The sequence below is a fragment of the Danio rerio genome, chromosome 2, assembly GCF_049306965.1.
Source record: "Danio rerio strain Tuebingen ecotype United States chromosome 2, GRCz12tu, whole genome shotgun sequence".
Taxonomy (NCBI): Eukaryota; Metazoa; Chordata; class Actinopteri; order Cypriniformes; family Danionidae; genus Danio; species Danio rerio.
Genome location: NC_133177.1, coordinates 46,785,805 through 46,804,275, shown reverse-complemented (window position 1 = coordinate 46,804,275; position 18,471 = coordinate 46,785,805). Strand labels below are relative to the sequence as shown.

At 36.1% G+C, this 18,471-nt stretch overlaps 1 protein-coding gene across 5 annotated transcripts in view; it reads right to left on the bottom strand.

Annotated features, from left to right (window-relative positions):
• Positions 1-18,153, bottom strand: part of epc1b (enhancer of polycomb homolog 1 (Drosophila) b) — a 29,166-nt gene extending 11,013 nt beyond the window's left edge. Inside the window, exons 1-5 of one of the 5 annotated variants that reach the window (XM_068224658.2) lie at positions 17,827-18,153; positions 16,945-17,029; positions 2,841-3,000; positions 966-1,111; positions 723-758 (exon numbers count right to left, since the gene is read on the bottom strand). In XM_068224658.2, coding sequence (XP_068080759.1) covers positions 723-758; positions 966-1,111; positions 2,841-3,000; positions 16,945-16,950 — 348 coding nt within the window. In that variant the 5' untranslated portion in view covers positions 16,951-17,029; positions 17,827-18,153. Of the gene's footprint in view, positions 1-722; positions 759-965; positions 1,112-2,840; positions 3,001-8,052; positions 8,464-16,944; positions 17,030-17,651; positions 17,766-17,826 lie in introns of those variants that run through there. The other 4 variants (XM_073919723.1, XM_073919727.1, XM_068224657.2 and 1 more) reach the window with 4 other exon arrangements.
• Between the last annotated feature and the right edge of the window lie 318 nt (positions 18,154-18,471).

Below are 18,471 nucleotides of genomic sequence, written 5' to 3'. Positions count from 1 at the left end.
AAAGGAGATAAAAAGGTAGAACTTAGTCAAATGTGCAATAAACAATCAATGTTCAAATGTTTGGAGTCAGTACTTTTGGATAAAATTCCAGGACACATTTAACAGACCAGGTGGCACAATTTTAGAACGGCGAATGAAAATCCATAAGTTATTTGAAACATTCTATTCATTGATGAGAAAAATCAGGCTTCACAAAAAAAGTAGACAGCAAGAACCAATTTCAGCATTAAAAAGAAATAAGCAGTAGTCCACTACATTAAGTTCTGTCCTTATTGTTGAGCCTAGACTCAAATAGTAAATTTTCACCCACTATAAATTGCAGCAGATGGTGTGTTACACATTCACGAGGCTGACAATAGAGCAGAACAGACCAATAACAACTGATCAATTGGCTTGCCCATAACATCCATCAATAATCAATCATTAACTCTATGGTTTTGACCCATAAACTAGCAGCAGAATAGCCATGCCCTTAGAGCAACACACTAGTGCAGGCTAGAACACGGTTCATTCAATTCAAACACACAAAGCATTAATGTGTTTCTTATTAGAAATCAAATGGCTTCATTTCCCCCAAGCAAGCAAAACATGTTAACTGATACGCTCTCATTTTCAAATGGTATCAAAGCGGTCTTGTAGTCTAAACTGCAAAGCGCAGCACTAGCAATGCCAAGGTCACGGGTTCAACTCCAAGGGAATGCATGAACTGAAAAAAGGTATACCTTCAATGCAATGCAAGTCGCTTTGGATAAAAGCATCTGTTGAATGAATACACATGCAAATAGCTTTTAAATATAAAGGAATTATACTATATTGTATTGCTGTGTTTTGACAGTTCACTGCCAAGCACACAGGCAAAAACCTGTCTCTCGAAACATCTTCGATACCACAAAATCCATATGCCCATGTGTGCATTTTTAAAAATGATATGCACAACTCTATGCAGTTTTGCTCTCGTTTGGTACCTGCTGTCCACTGCCTTTCTCCAGCCGGTCTATCATCTCTTCAAACTGCAGAGCCCCCACATCCATCTTCTTCTTCAGCTTATTTACAAACGCCTCATCCTCAGAGTCCAGGTCATAATCCGGCTGTTCTGTGTCCAGACTGAACGCTGTAAGAGCAGATTGAACAAAGCAAAACACAAAATCAGTTTGTTTGTTTTGTTTTTTTTACGGTAAACCAAAACCCTAATAATTCCAAAGTTGACTGAAAGCTACAAATCAGAGCAGCATATTGATTCGGACATCATGATACAGTTCATTCATTGGTCCTAAAGGCGCATTGCTACTTAAAATGTATTTCTATACGAAATAATAAAAAAATGATTTACCCAAATTACCTGGTTATAATAAATTGAAACAATTGAAATGGTTGACAACACACAATTGGTCAACAATGAAATTTGACGATTTATTTTTATAAACTTCAGTCCAACTTGGTTTGTGTTGGGACCACAATAATGAGTTGACTTGTAGTTTCCAGCATTTAAACATTGTATTTGGCATGTGAACATTTACAACTATTTTCACTGAGCAGTACAATGCACATGACTTTTTCCACTGTCAAATACCCTCCAAGGGTAGAAAGGGTAGAAAAACAGTAGGGTACGAAAAAATGTTGGAGCTATACTCACAGCACATGCAATAAACCATGGTCAACCAGAGCTCAAACAAACCACGTCTTATTGTAACCGCTACATGCCAAGAAGCAAGACCAGAACCTGCTGTAAGTTGGCTCAAGCTTTCACAAAAAGCATCCGAAAATGCAAGGAAAGCACGAGTGATGACACTTTCTATTTACGTGTGCTAGCCACACGTCTATATTTGAATCAATGAACTTCACAACAAAAGTTCACAACAGGAAGCAATACATGAAGACTTGCACTGAACTGCTAAGAGGAAATGAGGCTTAATTAACATGAAACACAGGGACTTGATTTTATTACATTTTCACTAAACAGGTCCTTTTATTTTTATAAAACACTTACAAAACATACTTTAGTTTACGGTCACCGCACAACAAATCATTTCAATTTCAAAACAGTCAGAACCTGTGTTAGGGAAAATAACTTTTAAAAGTAATGCATTACAATATTGAGTTATTGCCCAAACAATTAAATAGTTGCGTTACTTTTTATAAATATTGCATCGTTACTTTGTGTACTTTGCTACACAATAAAATTATTTAAAAACTAAATAAAATAAAGTTTCAGTTTAAGTAAAAAAATCTAAATAAAACTTATGCAATCTGCACTGGAATATGAAAGTACAAAAAAAAAAGAACATTTAATATGGACTTTTTAAATGCAAATGCATACTATTTTAAAGTATCGACTTAAGTAACTCAAATATTACATAATTTAAAAAAAGTTATGCGTTACTTGTTACTTAGAAAAGTAATATTATAACGTAACTCGTGTCACTTGTAATGCAATGCATGTACAAACAACAAAAGCAGGAATTATAAGTCCATTAGATAACATTACAATTTTTAACATTTATCAAGCCAAACAAATTAAAGCAAAAAATAATAAATAAAAGCAGTGCTCAAATAATGACATAATACATAAAAAATAAATAATAACAGTATTTATTATATCAACATTATTACCATTTTAAAAGGATCTATGCATTCTGGAAAAACAAAACTTTGATTTCTGTCATACATTTTAGTATTGCCAGTGTTATTCCAGCAGCCAAATCGATTTTGAAGGGTTTCTGAAAGCATGAATGGCTTTAAATGAAGTCACAGCTCAGCAGCCAAAGGCATGAAGGACACACAAACCTCAAGCCCTCATTCAGATAGTGAGATGTGGTGTAGATGAAGGCTGAATGACTCACGCTGTATGTGAATGAGCTGTTTGGGCATCTTAAAGTCTCCCGGGTACAGGGACTCATAGTAGGCGATGTTGCTCTCAGCCTCTGGCACAGGAATCACCATGTTGTCCCTCTTCTCCCCGTAAACCTGCTGGGCAGAGATGGCCCGCTGGAGATGGTGCTCCTACAAAAAAGACAGACAAGATTTAGTTTGCAAATATTTGTGGGGTTTGGCATGTGGCATCTCGATTACTGTTGTGCCAATAAATGATGAAAATATGAACTGACAACAATGAGAGACATCAACATTTTTTAATATGACAAAGGAAATGAAAATAAATGACACACACACACAATTATGAGCCTTTTTATCATTTCAAATATTTCCTATCAGATGTTTAATAGCAATTTAATAGGGTTTTCACAGCAATTCCTATATTATATTTTTTCTTCTAGAGAGCAGTTTAATTTTATTTTCATCATCATCATCATTATTATTAGTAGTAGTAGCAGACTATTACAAACCACTGCTGTCCAATGACTTAGCTTGCCTAGTTAAGCCTTTAAATTGCACTTTAGGCTAAATATATTGTAAACTAACTAGCAAATTACATACTGTCATCATGGCAAAAAGAAATGAGTTTTTAAAACTGTTGAGTTAGAAAAAAAAAAAAGTGTCAAAATTTCACACGAGGGCCAATGATTTTGACTTCAAGTGTACACTATATACAAATATAGGCTTCAGTGAGCTAGCCAGCCAGCCATCAATCCAAACCCTGTTGACAATATTACAGTATCAGCAATATGGACGATATGAGTATGATGAGTATCACCTAACACTAGTCAACAAGTCATGTGGCTATTTGCAAAGACTATCTATCATGAACACACTGACTACTCTTGAAAGATATTGCTTGAAGGTTTCACACTCGTTTCGTGGTAATCTATTCAACTTATTCTGCAATGCAGAAGTGTGCTCATTTTTAGGATTGTTTAACAGCTTTCGATTCAGTTGCCTATAGAAGAAATGAAATAAATGGCAGAAAAGGATCAAACTACTTGCTCTACAAACAGGTGCACTCTTGACTATTTAAACTATTTAAGCTTGCAAAATCAAGCAGCATAAAACTTTAATATAATAAAAACATCTGTTTGCAACATCAAACAGGATAAAGAACGGTTTAATGCCTAAAAATAAATGGAAGTGAATGTATCAAGATTCCAATGGCCATTACATAAACAACAAATTGAATATTAATAGTACTAGAACACAGGCAGATATTTCTGTTTACAGAAAGAAAAAACTAAAGTCACCGTTTATACATTACAAAATAAATCTGCACAAAGCAATAATTTATCAACTACAGTATCATGAAATACAGTATTGTTGCATAATTGTTACTATTAATCATTACTAAAATAGTCAATGATGGGGTTGAAACACCAATACAAATAAAAGCACACAAAAAGATAACTAAAAAAATATTGATGTCCACTTTCCACTTAATTGAAAAGTAACCCATGAAGGAAATTTTAAATAATTTTCATAATACATCACAATACAAAACAGTTCAAGTGCAAAACTATGTATTGGATAAACGAGAAGCAGCACTCACGAATGGAAATGGCATTTAACATTAGGGCTGCACGATATTGGAAAAAAAGTGAAATTACAATATTGTACATCTGTGAGATAGATTGTAATATTCAGAAAAATTCTGAAGATGATTTAAATAACTATTAGGAAAGAATTCATAAATTTAGTGATAAGTGCATATGGAGTGTGTATATTATAAAGTATAATAAACAAATTACAAGCATAAATGAATGCAAGAACATAAATACACACAAAAGAGACAGTGCTTTATGAATATCTGGATATTCTACAAGTATCGAGGTCAAATGTAAAATAATGTAATCAAACAACGTAATCAAGAGTAAAATAACACCATCTTTGTAGTAAAAAACAAAAAATCAATTAAAAGTTACAAATTTTTATAACCTATGTCATGTCAAATTAATTAAATTAGCTTACGGTCACAGGGCTTTTACAAAATAGATTCATTCACTGTTGTAGGGTTTAACTTACCTTGTGTTCTGAACCATTTACAAGCTAATTAAACGGACAAGACAAAATGGCAGATTCTGCGATGTGACAATTGCATATTGGCACATTGTGACATCGATGCTGAAACAAAATATTGTGCAGCCCTATTTAACATCCACACAATAAATTAGGTACCACTACCCCTAAAACTATCAAACCACATACAAACTGTACTAAATCCACAGTCAGGATTAATCCCTGATTCCCACCAACGCAAGGAAACCCCTGACACAGCAGAACTGCATCTGTCAGACGCAAACCAAAACACTGGCGTGCAGCACAAACAACAGCACATGCTCAGAAAATAAAAACAGACGGCAGACACAGACCTTTCACTCAACCTTTCTCCCCATATACACATCACAAATTGAAAACTTCATTCACTTTTTGTCTGCCTCATTAAACACTGCAGTTAAACTCCATACACACGCCACTACTCAAATACAGGAGTCCCTTATAGCTTGGTGATACGCACACAATTCAAATAGACAACCAGTCAGGGATTGAAACTAAAGATTAGGCCCGTCACAACAATAATCAATATATCAACTTATCGCACAATACATGGACATGAGCTCAATCATTTTTTTGTGATTCAATATATAAACCGCCCATATATACAGCCAATTCTAGCAACAATTCGGCTGATGGCACAACCTCTCTATCTCTATTGGAGGGGTCAGTGTCAGGATCTGCTTAAGTCAAGTCATGACGTATTGGTGACTTATGAAATACTGTTTCCGGGTCCAAGTCGCTACTCACTTGAATTGAGAACATATGGCCTTAAACGAATATCACACTTTAAAGTTAATTTTATATAAAATCATGGTGTACACATCAGTCTCTGGACTTGCTGCATCACATATACCAAAATTTTATACAAAATGAATCACTTTCTGGGCATCAGATAGTAGGTATGGATATACATATTGTGAGCGTGATTTTCCAAAGTATTACAGTTCTTTGTAAACGTTTATTATTACCATTTAATAAGTCTCCCCACACATTTTTTATAGAGTGCTTGGACCCGGAAGCCGCTTCGCATGACGTCACACTTAAAAAGCAGATTACGTTCGAGCATCGATATCGCAATGTGTGTATCTGCAATAGTCACACCGAAGTATCAGATTATTAAAGATTAAAAGATATTAAATATTTTTAGATATTGTAAAAAATTATGTATACAAATGATGACCATGTTATTTATTGTGTGAGATAGTTTTTTATTTAATTGAATACTGTTTAGACCACAAAACCAGAAATCAGTGTTTATATAACTTTCGTAGAATCGTAGAAATGCTGGATTAATATCATCTGGGGTGTCGAATAGAGATCGCGACCTTTTTACGATTAAATTGTGCAGCTCTATTATGTAACGAATACTTCCATCTAAAATTATATTTAATGCAAATATATGCTAAAATTAGCATTAATTTAATAAATCCTGTGACGGCGTAAATGATGCCATATGATACTTCAAAAATAAATATATAATGCCAATTGGTGTTATCATTATCATCATTACTGGCGCTCATTAAATAATACGCACTGTAAATATTGCCAAAAGTTGTGCCAACAGGAATGATGCAAAAAAATAAAAATAATTTCTTATTCAGTAAAAAAATTACATTAAATTATAATAAATATATTTTACTGTAATGGTATTTCACAATAGTAAATTGTGTTTTTGAATTTGGTGAGTGAAGGAGACTTGATTAAACAGACCGACCAATCTTACTGTGTCCATCTATGGGTTTAAAAAAAAAATAAAAAAAACAACACTCCCGATTACTATTTACTGAGTCCTGACTGTTAATAAGACATCAGACACTTAGCTGATCCAAAAGTGAAAATGCAAACAAATTAGCCACTAAATGCACACGTGCACAAAAGACACCAGAGCATCATCTGACAGACTGTAGACCAACTCTGACCCCCATATAACCTATTATTAGCATAAAAAAACAGTGCTGGGGTGACAGAGATAGCGTCACACACACAAACACCACAGCATTAACAGTGCTGACACCTTCCCTGTCAAGCATTTTAACATGGGCGACATGTTTACTACGTACACATCATTTCCCCCCAGCACATTCACACACATTATCAGATCGGTGTGAAAAATGTCAATCATTCGCATCCAGACTCATTTTATGTTCTTGTACGTGAAATGACTACAACTTACTAATACAAATGTGTGTCTTTAATGCTTTCATTTCATGCCTTAAAATCATAACAAGCTCAGAAACATACAAATGTGATGAGGGAAAGAATTTAGTGAGATAATTTAAAGATATTTACACTTTAGCAGCTGGTGAGAGAGAAAGCTGCATTTTATTTATATATAACGTTTGCTTGTGCTGATCTATAGATGGTATGGAGATGTCAAGAGCTTCAGCTGCCCTGTGTTGAGAAAACAAAACAAGGCCCCATGTGCGCCCCTGTCCCGGTCAAACAGATAACTGCATACACACATCTCAACAGACCGGTGGGGCAAGATAGGCTGCCTCTGCCAAACCACAGATGCATGCATTAATGCATTCACAATGTAAACAAATGCAAATCACCTCCATTAGAAAAGCCTGAAATTAAACATGTAATGACTTCACTGCTTTAATGGAAATTTCATGTATTCTGATCAAATCTTACGCTTTTTAGGAATTGAAACAGGGCATGCATTAGTATTTAATTTAAGAATAAGACCGAATGCAGTCCTGATTGTTTTTCTGGGTGCTAATTGGTTATTGCTGGGTGCAGGGGAGCAAAATAGGCGCCATCCACAGGCCAGTGCGCGGAACAGCACCTCTACGGAGCCCCAAGATAAGCAACAAAATGGCGGCTTTCCCCGTGATCACGTGACTCCTTTGTACTCCGTAAGCCATATACTGACAAAAATAATGCGTAATAACGACATCCGATGTTGTATTTGTAGAGAAAAAGCACCAACGTTTGGTCCAAAAACATTATAACCCGTCTGCATTGGACGATAGCGACCAATTTGACGCGTTTCTGCAAGAGAAATGGCGGCCATTTTGTATACACTGGCGCAGAGAAGCAGGGGACGCGCCTCTGACAGTAAAAATAAAATTATTCTCAAAATACACAACTTTAAGTGAAAAAACGTACCGATTCCTCCTCTTTCTCCATCCCCGTGGGCATCTGTGGCACTGCCCGGTTAATAGACGCATATTCGTGCAGGTCGGGCAGGTCCTCGCAACGGAAGACGGGTAGAGGCTTGGAAGCGTCCAGCGCCCGCGCCCGAAACGACAGTTTACTCATTTTCTTTATAATTCGAGATGCAGCATAAATCTATCCGATCCCCTAATGTTCCCTGCTGGTCCGATTAAAGTTCTCATGGATGATGCCGGTTCGGTGTCCAGCAGTGCACGGATCGCTCGGTGGTGGTGGCGGGGCGAGCGGAGGCGCGAGGCCGGGTGTAGGTCGCTCTCTCTCGGTCTGTGTTTCCAGCGCGCTCCGGTCCCTGATTCCAGGCTCAGTGCGCCATGGCCAACATGGCGGACATTAAAAACACTCTTTAACGGTCCGCTCGTGCTCGGCGGCCCAACCCCCCGATCCCAGATCAGCCATTCCCACACGGGCTTACAACGCATGCGCTCGCGGCGCGCGGAGAGATAGATAGGGGGGAGGGAGGAAAAAACCACTCCCATACCTTTTACAGAGCGCGCCTCTTCAAAAACATGCGTCTATTTCGCCGGTGAATGTAAACATTATATCAATTTTGACTGATATAGGACAAAAGAGATATACATACTGATGAAGTCTAAAGAACTGTGACTTTAGGTGACTTAATGACCGATGGGATCTTGTGCATTTTACAAACAATACTACATTATAGTAATAATAATACAAAATATTAAATACACAATGTAACAATTAAAAACTAAAAAGAGTTCAGATGCAAAACCCTCTAAATCCATCAGACCTCTTTTTTTGGTAATTGAGCATTTTCTACCAGGCTTCTCTAATGATGATAAGGTTATCCAGTAAATAAAATACCTTTTTTTAAAAATGTAACTTTGTTTTTCAACAAGGTAAATTTTCTTTTGCGTCAAAACCAGCTAAATCCACAAGTGCTTTTTTTTGCAACAACCTCTAAATCCACCTATCGAGACAAGACAGTGTAATCCCTAAAGATGCTATTTGAAATTATTTTACCAAACATTAAACTACTAAGAATTAAAATATATAAATGTCAAGTAAGTGGCGGTTCATTGTTTATCAGGGGTCACTGTGGTAACCCCTGATAAACCAGGGACAAAGCAGAAGAAAAATTAACAAATGAAATCTGTCAAGTAAGTGCATTAATAAATAATATTAAACCTGACATTAATTAAATCTTAATCTGATGGCATTTCTGATATTTGGGATTTAGATTTAATGCAAGTAGAACAATGTAAACATTGTAAACCAAGCTTGGTAGATAAAAACAAAAAATGTATTGTAAAAACATTGTGAAACATTAATATCTGTGCATTCTCCATTAATATTAAAAGCTTATCAGACGTATAGGTAATATGAATTAATAAATAACGTATAGTTTTATACATTATATTTATCTTTTAAAAAATAGCTTAAATTAGCAAATAAAACAGAATGTAGGCCTACTAGGCAAAAAGGACATGTCATTCATTCATTCTCACCATACTTAAGGTTTTGGTCCCATGTTTATCCTCATAGCAACCACATAGGATAAAAGAACAGCATCTTAACTTTGTCTTTCATGAAACACAGTTGCTGTTTAATGTACAGGACATCGGACTCATTCAAAGTAGCGTCACTGCACAAAAAAAAAAAAAAATGTTATAAATGCATGCTACACCTCAGACTGTACATTGCGCTTTCTTTTTCTTATAATGCACAGAGTTTTGAGGTAAGGGATGTTTTCATTTGCCATTCACTGACAGTCAGACAGGCTCATCCAGTTCATCAAACTTTTAAAATCTAAATGGTAAGCGGAATAAAACAGTCTCCTCATAAAGCCGGCTTATCCGCGAGCTGCTACATTGTAAACATTTGATTCGACTCGTGCTTCTGATTCGGTCTCAGGATACATCAACTTTTGTTGCCAAAGACATGTGGCGTTTAGCGGCTTTTTTCCAACAAACTGTTATTTCTGAATACGCTGACGCTGTGTGTGTCATGTGTCTATAATACATGTTTATATACATTCTTCTGTAATCCATGTTCACATGTCTTGGTTTGTTTTCACAAGGCAATATTTCTAAACAGACAAAATCTGTCATAATGCCAATAAATTCATCTTATTGGTAAGAGTGGACTGGATTATGTTGCAGGATTCCTCGCATCATTAATAGTCAGAATGTATAGTAGCTCTGCAGGCTTATTTTCTTTATAGTTATCGTTATATTTTATAATACGGAGTAAAAATCAAGGTTGCTCTGACCAAATGTCAATTTAGAAATTCACATAATCTAAGCTGAAGGATAAGCCACTACTTGTTTTTTGTTTTAATAGAAACTGAAAATCTGCTATTTACTGAAATGTACACATCATCATTGTGATAAAACATGGTCTGTTGGGTCAGACTGATTTCTGACCAAACAAACCACTTAATTTTTTTTTTTCATTCATTTGTAGTAAGCTGTTTTTTTTTTTGTGTGTGTGTGCAGATCTTAGTGTGATAACAGTGTTCACAGTTAAAGGAGAAAATGTGCCAGGTACCAAAACAACTAACAAGGGTCCTGTACCACAATGTTGGCTGAACAAACTCAGGATTAAGTTCAAGCTGACAAACCAAATCAGGTGGCTGTTTCATAAAACTAGTTTAGATAAGCGGGGATTAAAGTCGAAAACCTGACTTCAATAAACCGAACTAAACATCCATTTTGAAATTGGTTCCATAACTGAAAGTTGAAGATCATTTGATTTTACTAATCTGAGTTCAGTTTAAATAATCTAGAAAACTGCTTGTGCTCTTTACTGTCCCGAAACCCTAAAGGTCGAGTATAGATGCATTGATTATGTTGTGTGCTACCATGGCAACTACGAGAACTGAAAGATCTCTAAAATAAGACACAGCTATGTTCACAGCAGGTGAGCAACGCTTGATTTTAGATTTCAAACATATAATATTTTAAACAATAATCAAAAACTACAGTACGACTTGCAACAAAGCAAGAGAGAAAGCTGACAGGAAATTGCAGATTTTAAAATATAAGCCATTAAATAGGCCTTTTAAGGTTTAATTAAATATTAGTCACAATACATTGAAATTGTGCTAACTTGCCCGGATCCATCTCCCGATTATTCCGCTCAGGGTTTACAGCTTTAAAGTCATTCTTTAAGAAATGTAGCCTATTTCTTTATATCAGTTAGTGCATTCTTAATATTATTTTCTTTATAAAATTTTTGTCATTCATATTTATATATTGCCATGTACACCCATCACAGATCTCTTCTTTAAATGAATACTTTCCACAGGATGCTTTACAATAATAGACTTGTGCATATAGATTAAAACAAAAAATAAACTGAAGATCTAAATAATAATACATCCAAATTAATGTTGGGGGAAATTTTTTAATAAAATTTTAATAAACAGGGGAAAAAAAAATTGTCGGAAACATAAGTGTAGTTGAAATGTTGTAGTTCGTATATATATTTTGTTTGCAATATTTTGAATTTAAATGTATTATTGTTCTATTTTTAAAGATGTTTGGTGTGTATATACAGTGTGTGTATGCACACGCACACGCACACACACAATATATGCATGTATAAATATATGTATACGTGTGTGTGTGTGTGTGTACATACATGCATACATGCATACACTATTAAGTGACTATAAAGTTGATCATTATTAGGAGGTTAAGTGAATTAAAATGGCATCGAATTACGGCAAGTAAATGTTAATATTACCTTGATTAAGCTTGAACTTAAGGCTTAGCCTGAGAGTTAACCTGCCCTCGGACCAGGCTAGTTTCCCAGCATAAGCTGCCAAAGTAACAGAGTTTAAACTATTGCAAATTTGATTTATGAAACCGAATCCGCCATTAATAAACCTATCTTACCAAAATAAGCCTGGCATTTTCATTTTTCAGGTTGGTTCAAGGATTCTGATTATCATCTTTCTCTGTTAACTCAGGCTTTGATCCCGAGTTTGAGCACATGAAGGCAGGACATCAGTAGTAATCAATAAACTTCATTAAAATCGGGTGATTTTATCTTTAAGCGTTATACTAAATAGCATCACCTATAATTTAGAGAAACAGGAAAAGCGGATTTATTGCATCAGAGATCAGTCGCTTGATTGAATCTCGGTTTGCAAACTTTAAACAAGAACATAATCTGCAAGTTAGCCATGTAGCATAAGTGTTAAAGAGCAATCAACGGTAAGCTACATTTATCATAGCTAAATCCCTGAATTGGATCAAACTAAACTGAAATTTTATGCTCCAACTAGCTAGTCTGGTTTCATGGTAAAGGTCCCTGTTGTGTGTTTCTATGTGGTTTGGTCATTCATGTACTGTATATGTAAATGTAGTATCAGGTAGCTAAAACCAAAGCTTCATCCAAAATCACCCCTATACCCTCATTCACTATTTCCTTAAATGGTCCACTTGAAGGAGCGAATGAAACAAGTGATCGAATTTTAGTACTCGTAGAAGAAATGCCATTTAATTTGTTTTGCTGGTTGATAAATCCCACAGATAAATTAGATTTTCAACTTCTTGGTCAGACCCTGTAAAAGTTATTTAACACTTAGCAAGCTGTCTATTAGGAAACAAATACTTTTAATTTCTGTCATGTATACAAACGCTACTTTAAATTAGATTTTATTTTGAAGCTTGCACTACTAAAACTGGCCAGAAGCGGAAATTCATTGGCACGCCAGCTCTTACAGTGCATTATTGGGACTTTCTGGCCGTTGAGTGTGCATAGGTTGTAGACTTATTTTTTTTTATTTTTTTTATTTTTGTGAGATTAACTGAAGTGACATTATGAAGTGCACTTAATCACAGACACCACTAAATATTCCTGCTCAAACTCACTGAATGTATAGAGGGCGATTTCGGATACAGCCCAAATCTTTTTGAAAACTACTGCCGGGGTTCAGGCTTCTGATTGGTCAACATGGATGTATAATCGCCACCTGCTGGTTTGACAGCGACCATGCCATGTGGAGATTTGTTTTTATGGAGGCTAAAAACTTGGAGAATGTGTAGATGAAGCAGATGATATCTTGTTCATCTTACAAACCTATTTACTATGAGACCCATTTAATAACATTGTCACACTGCACCTTTATCATTTAAATTCTGCATGTCCGTGCAGAATGTCGGATTGACAACTAGTGGTTAAACTACGTACTGCAGACCAAATTCAAAACACTGGAGAGTTTTTTTCTTTTTACCCGGTTTCTCCAACAACTCCACACACATGCAAGTTGCCAGATGAACAACACAAACAGGAGTGAGCATGCGTGACTATGCCGCATATACAGTGATCTAACTACACACAACGTTGTGCAATAAAACAAATCTTTTACACGTTAAAAGGGAAAGTGTCCTCCTAATCATCCGTGATGCTTGAAATTTATATTTTATTAAAGTTTTATTTTCTGCAACATATTGTACTGCACAAACTATAACTCTGATGACCTCAGGTGCTGATTATGTGCTTTATTCAGGGTTAAATGCTACTAATGTGACACTTTGTGACATCTGCTGCAGCAGAAAGTTGACCTCAGACCTTGAAAATAAAATAACTAGCAAACAAATATATTTTAAAAAAGAAAGCTAGAACTGTTATTTAGTGCAAACCACTAGATATCAGTCACTCAGCAGCAGTCAGCGTGTACTTTTAACAAAAGTAAAGTGGTTTAATATTCATTATTAGACTTTACAATTCGGTTGGACTACAATGCATTATTCTGTGGTTCAGAACGGCTATGGCGTTTGAAAATTTCTGTTATGTTACATCTGATGCACTGACTGCTTAATTGCTTGTTGCTGGAATCTTGTCAGGTCACATGTTATGAAGACATGATGTTACAATATAAGCTGCTCAACTAATGTTTATGTTTGTAATATTGACATTAGGCCTGCACAATGTTGAAAAAAATCTAATACTACTTTACTGTGATAAATATTACAATATGAATTCAGAAGATGGTTTGAATAGCATAATTTTCACTTTTATTAAAGTCTAACAATATGCAGGTACAGAAATGGGGAGAGAAAAATAAAAAATAAAAATCACAAAGCAAAGTAAATGCTTTCCTTGTGTTTGTCTTGTTTCTAGTCCAAGTATCAAAAACAATTCTTAGACAAAGTAAAAATATAAGGAATGCTCTGGTCGATTGGCCGATAATCAGATTTCACAACTTGATCGGTACTTGCTGATCTGGCCAATCTTATGAACCGATCGCAAGTGTTTTTTTATAACTCTGATAAGACATCTACAATGCTACAACACATGAGCAATGCTTCCAAATTGCATCGTCAGTAATTTAAAAAAAAAAACATTTTCCTATCTGTTTTATCTATTTTTTTTTGTCAAGCTACAACATCCTTAATTTATTCTCCTAGTTAAGGCAAAATCTCATACATAGGGGGAAAACGTGCTTATGCAATGGCCAAGTTATACAAAGCTTGAAGCATCAGAATTGGTACTGGGTGATCACAATGACAAGGAATCAGTACTTCCGAATCGGCTGCAAAAATCCTGATCAGAGCATTCCTCAAAAAAATTGTTTGGTTTTCACCGTCAGAAGAAATAAGTGAAAACGAACAGTTTTTTGCTTGTTTTAAAGAAATTATCTGCCAGTGAGGTAAGTCAAATAACCTTGCGTTTGCTTTGAAATAAAGATATTTGGGCTAAAAACAAGACAGAAATTCTAAATAAGAAATGTTTTCTTTTTGCATAAATCATATAAATTACATGTAAATACAATTCTGTAGCTCCGGGTCAACTATAATCCAGACTTAACATTGAATCTCTTTGTGAAGTGACTACTGCGGATGCACACATTGCTATATGAATGCTGAAACGAAATATTGTGCAGCCCTACTTTATATTATTTGTCAGTAAAAAAAAAAATGATCTGGATTTTTATAGCTCTGAATCTGCATCTCATTATGGAAGATGCTACTCTCTCTTCCAGAGGTTGTATTTTGAGCCACAGCTGGATACATAGAGGCAATAAGCCTTCAAGACTGAAATGAACTGTGCTGTTTCCCACTACGGCACAACAGAGTATGGAAATATAATTGGGTGAACTGGCAGTGGGCAGGTTATAGAGACCAAAATAAAGAGACTTTCTGACAAAGAACGCACAATTTCAAATTGAGTAACTGACTTTCTAAGATAAACAAGTACATTCACTTAGCATGTTTTTTTTAAATATCTACAAATATATCATGGTATTTTTATGCCTTAGAAGTCGGACTGCATGATTAATCGAAAAAAAGATCAGGATCTCGATTCGATCCTACCCACGATCCTAATTTAGCTTTTTTTACGATTCAGCCAATTATATTTTCAAGGTCAGGAGAGAAGAAAAGGCGTCCCCACAAGTATTCACAGCAACATTGACACCTTCAAATGGCGTTTTAAGTGTCACAAACTGTATTTATAAGGTATAATTCACCCAAAATGTCATTTCTGTCTTCGTGTAATGATGTATTCACGGTCGCAAAAATCACACGTGAGCTGACGCACTGTCTGTTTACTGCCAAGTACGCACGTGCACACAAATGATGCCTACTTCAGTGAACATAACCTGCACATGCTGTGAATAACAGGTAATGAAGTTGTAAATAACGTTCTGTTTGTTGCACAGAGCAATTGTTTGAGGGCCATGCCAGAGGTTTGATTTGCATGTATGTGTTTTTCTTACAGTGACAGCAGCCATGAGCCGCACTCTGAAGTGAAGGTGAAACCTGTGCGCACAATTAAATGAGCATATCGCATTTTAGAGTTATTACGATAAGCATTTGATGTTTTTTTCTTTCATAGCGAACACAGTGTTGTGCATGAAAATAAATGTTTACTGTGTCAGTATAACAACCCTAGTCTATATATAATGGAAATATAATGGTCTAATAATGCTGACAGATGACAAGCACATGTCTTAAACATAATAAATCAACTTTATAATTATGAAGTTACATTCTGATGTCATTATTTTACTGTGAATTAACAAACAGGACATATTGCAAGTCTGTTCAATCCACCATAATACAATATTTAGCATTTTAAGCAACACATAGGCCTGATATTATTGTTGTTTTACCATGTGTTTGAGAATTAACAATAATAACAGGCTAATCATTAACTTTTATTTAACATTTACAGAATCTGATCTTGATTTTAAGCAAAAAAAAAAAAAAAAACTTGCCACAATCGTGAAGCCCTACTTAGAAGGGTCAAAAACCTACATACAACCTCTTTAAGTGGTTTACTTTTTCAACATTTACGGAAACATGCTTTTGACGTAGAACTTTTTTTAATTAGGAGGCACATTCCTTATAAAAGTAATACTAAACAGATGTGACAACTGAAAAGGATTGAGCACAAATAAAACTAAATCATAACATCAAATCTCCGACTTTTCAGCTCATTTGCAGTTGTAATCAAATACATGTGAAGCTTGTGAAAATGCAGGTCAATCACAACAAAGCTCAAAATTTCCTTACAAACAAGATTCTCTTACAGCTTCATCTTAATGATGTATATTTCCGAATACTGCTCTTACTGGAAGCAAAAAACAAGTGCCCCATGGCGGTAATGAAACGCCCACAAGATCACATTTCACTGCAAAACATTCTCCGTTCCTCTTGAGTCTGATGTAGCAGTCCTATACTTTCTCCTTCATACATCAGTGCACTTACATCGTAAGACCACAACACAAAGAAAAAATGGATTGAGCATTATATGCATTACGATAATGTGTGATCATGCAGGTATTATCTGATACGCAAGGTTTAGATAAAACACCCAAGATGTGATCCAACTCAACTGTGGTTTTACCTCCATTCCCAGAAGACCCACAACGCCCACAAGGAATCCATCTGACCCTCTAGAGGGGTAATAATCCGTCCATCATCGTCCATACCTGTCACAAACAATCACAATCAAACATGAGCATTGGTCATGATGAACAAACTCTTGACCTCAAGGGTGAAGGTGTCAGGCACCACCTCCCTAGGACAGCAGCCACATTATGACACAAGTGCAAATGCAGACAGCTTTCCTGTACTAACAATAGAATATATCACTGCTGTCTGTATTTTTATTCCCGCTGAAACACAATAGACGAACCCGCAATAGCGCCACCATGCTAAACGCTGAACAATAACGCATTTTCGGTCGCTTCGCGCAAATCCGTTTGACCGTTCACAATTATGTAACTTCAATCCGGATTCTACGTAAATGAACAACGGGCGCTGGTGTAATAGACGCGGAAGAGATACAAAAGCGGCTGCTTTTTATCAACATAGCCAAAAAAACATACAAGACCTAAAAAACCGAATCGCGGCAAGCTTTTTAAAGAGAATGACACGTAGACTCGCAGTTAATACGCGAAGATGATGCGGCCATCCGCAGTCAAAGCCTTCTGCAGATATTTAACCTGCGCGAAAAAGTGCACCTTCGGCTTTGTTTCAACCCCCAAATACCTCGCGAGCGATTTTAATATTCAGACATTTTTATCAAAGTATGCGGTTATCGAGGCAGACCTCATTTAGTTCAGCTGCCGGACTGATGTCACATAATGATGTTTGGAATATGCTGACGCTCGCCTGCCAAGTTCACAGTTGGACTCGCTCATTCAGCAGCCCCTTTATGTTATCGAAACGACAATAATCGATCAATCTACTTTAAACGGGACGTAGACAGATAGTCGAGACTTACCAGCAGTAGATCCAGAGGTCTTCGCGGGTCTGCCCTGAATTTGCCACATTTCAACTGTTTTAGACGGCGTAACTGTGGAACGCATCAAGGTGGTGTTTGGCAAACAAACGGCACAGTCGTCAGACATACTGTCTCTCTTTCTCGCTCTCTCGCCTTTGCTTTTCCTTCGACACAGCGATTAGAGGATCTTCTCGGTTAAATGAAGACAACGCAACCCCGTTAGGACAGATCCGGCGGGGAAATGAAGGAGTTATTTGCGTCAGGTTAAGGCTGTAAGCAGACCCCAGGGAGAGTACGAGACTGCCACAGGGTTAATAACTTTGCAATGGCAGCGAGACGCCGCCTGATTGGTCAGTGAGTGGCACCAATCACCTGTGGGAAGCTTCAGGCATATGATCTAAGTGGCAGCATGAAGAGATGCTGTGGCAGAACTAATTACTGCAAAAATACACTTAACCCCTTCTATTGTCTTTACGACACTTTTTTTTGTTTGCGTGCGACAATAAACTATACATATTTTGAAATACTACATCGTTTGTGAAAGGAGTTATGATATTGTCAATGTCAAAATAGAAAAAAAAATGCAATAGCAGTTGTTTTGGGGTAAATATAAAGACATGTTGGTCTATAAAATCTGCCTTACCC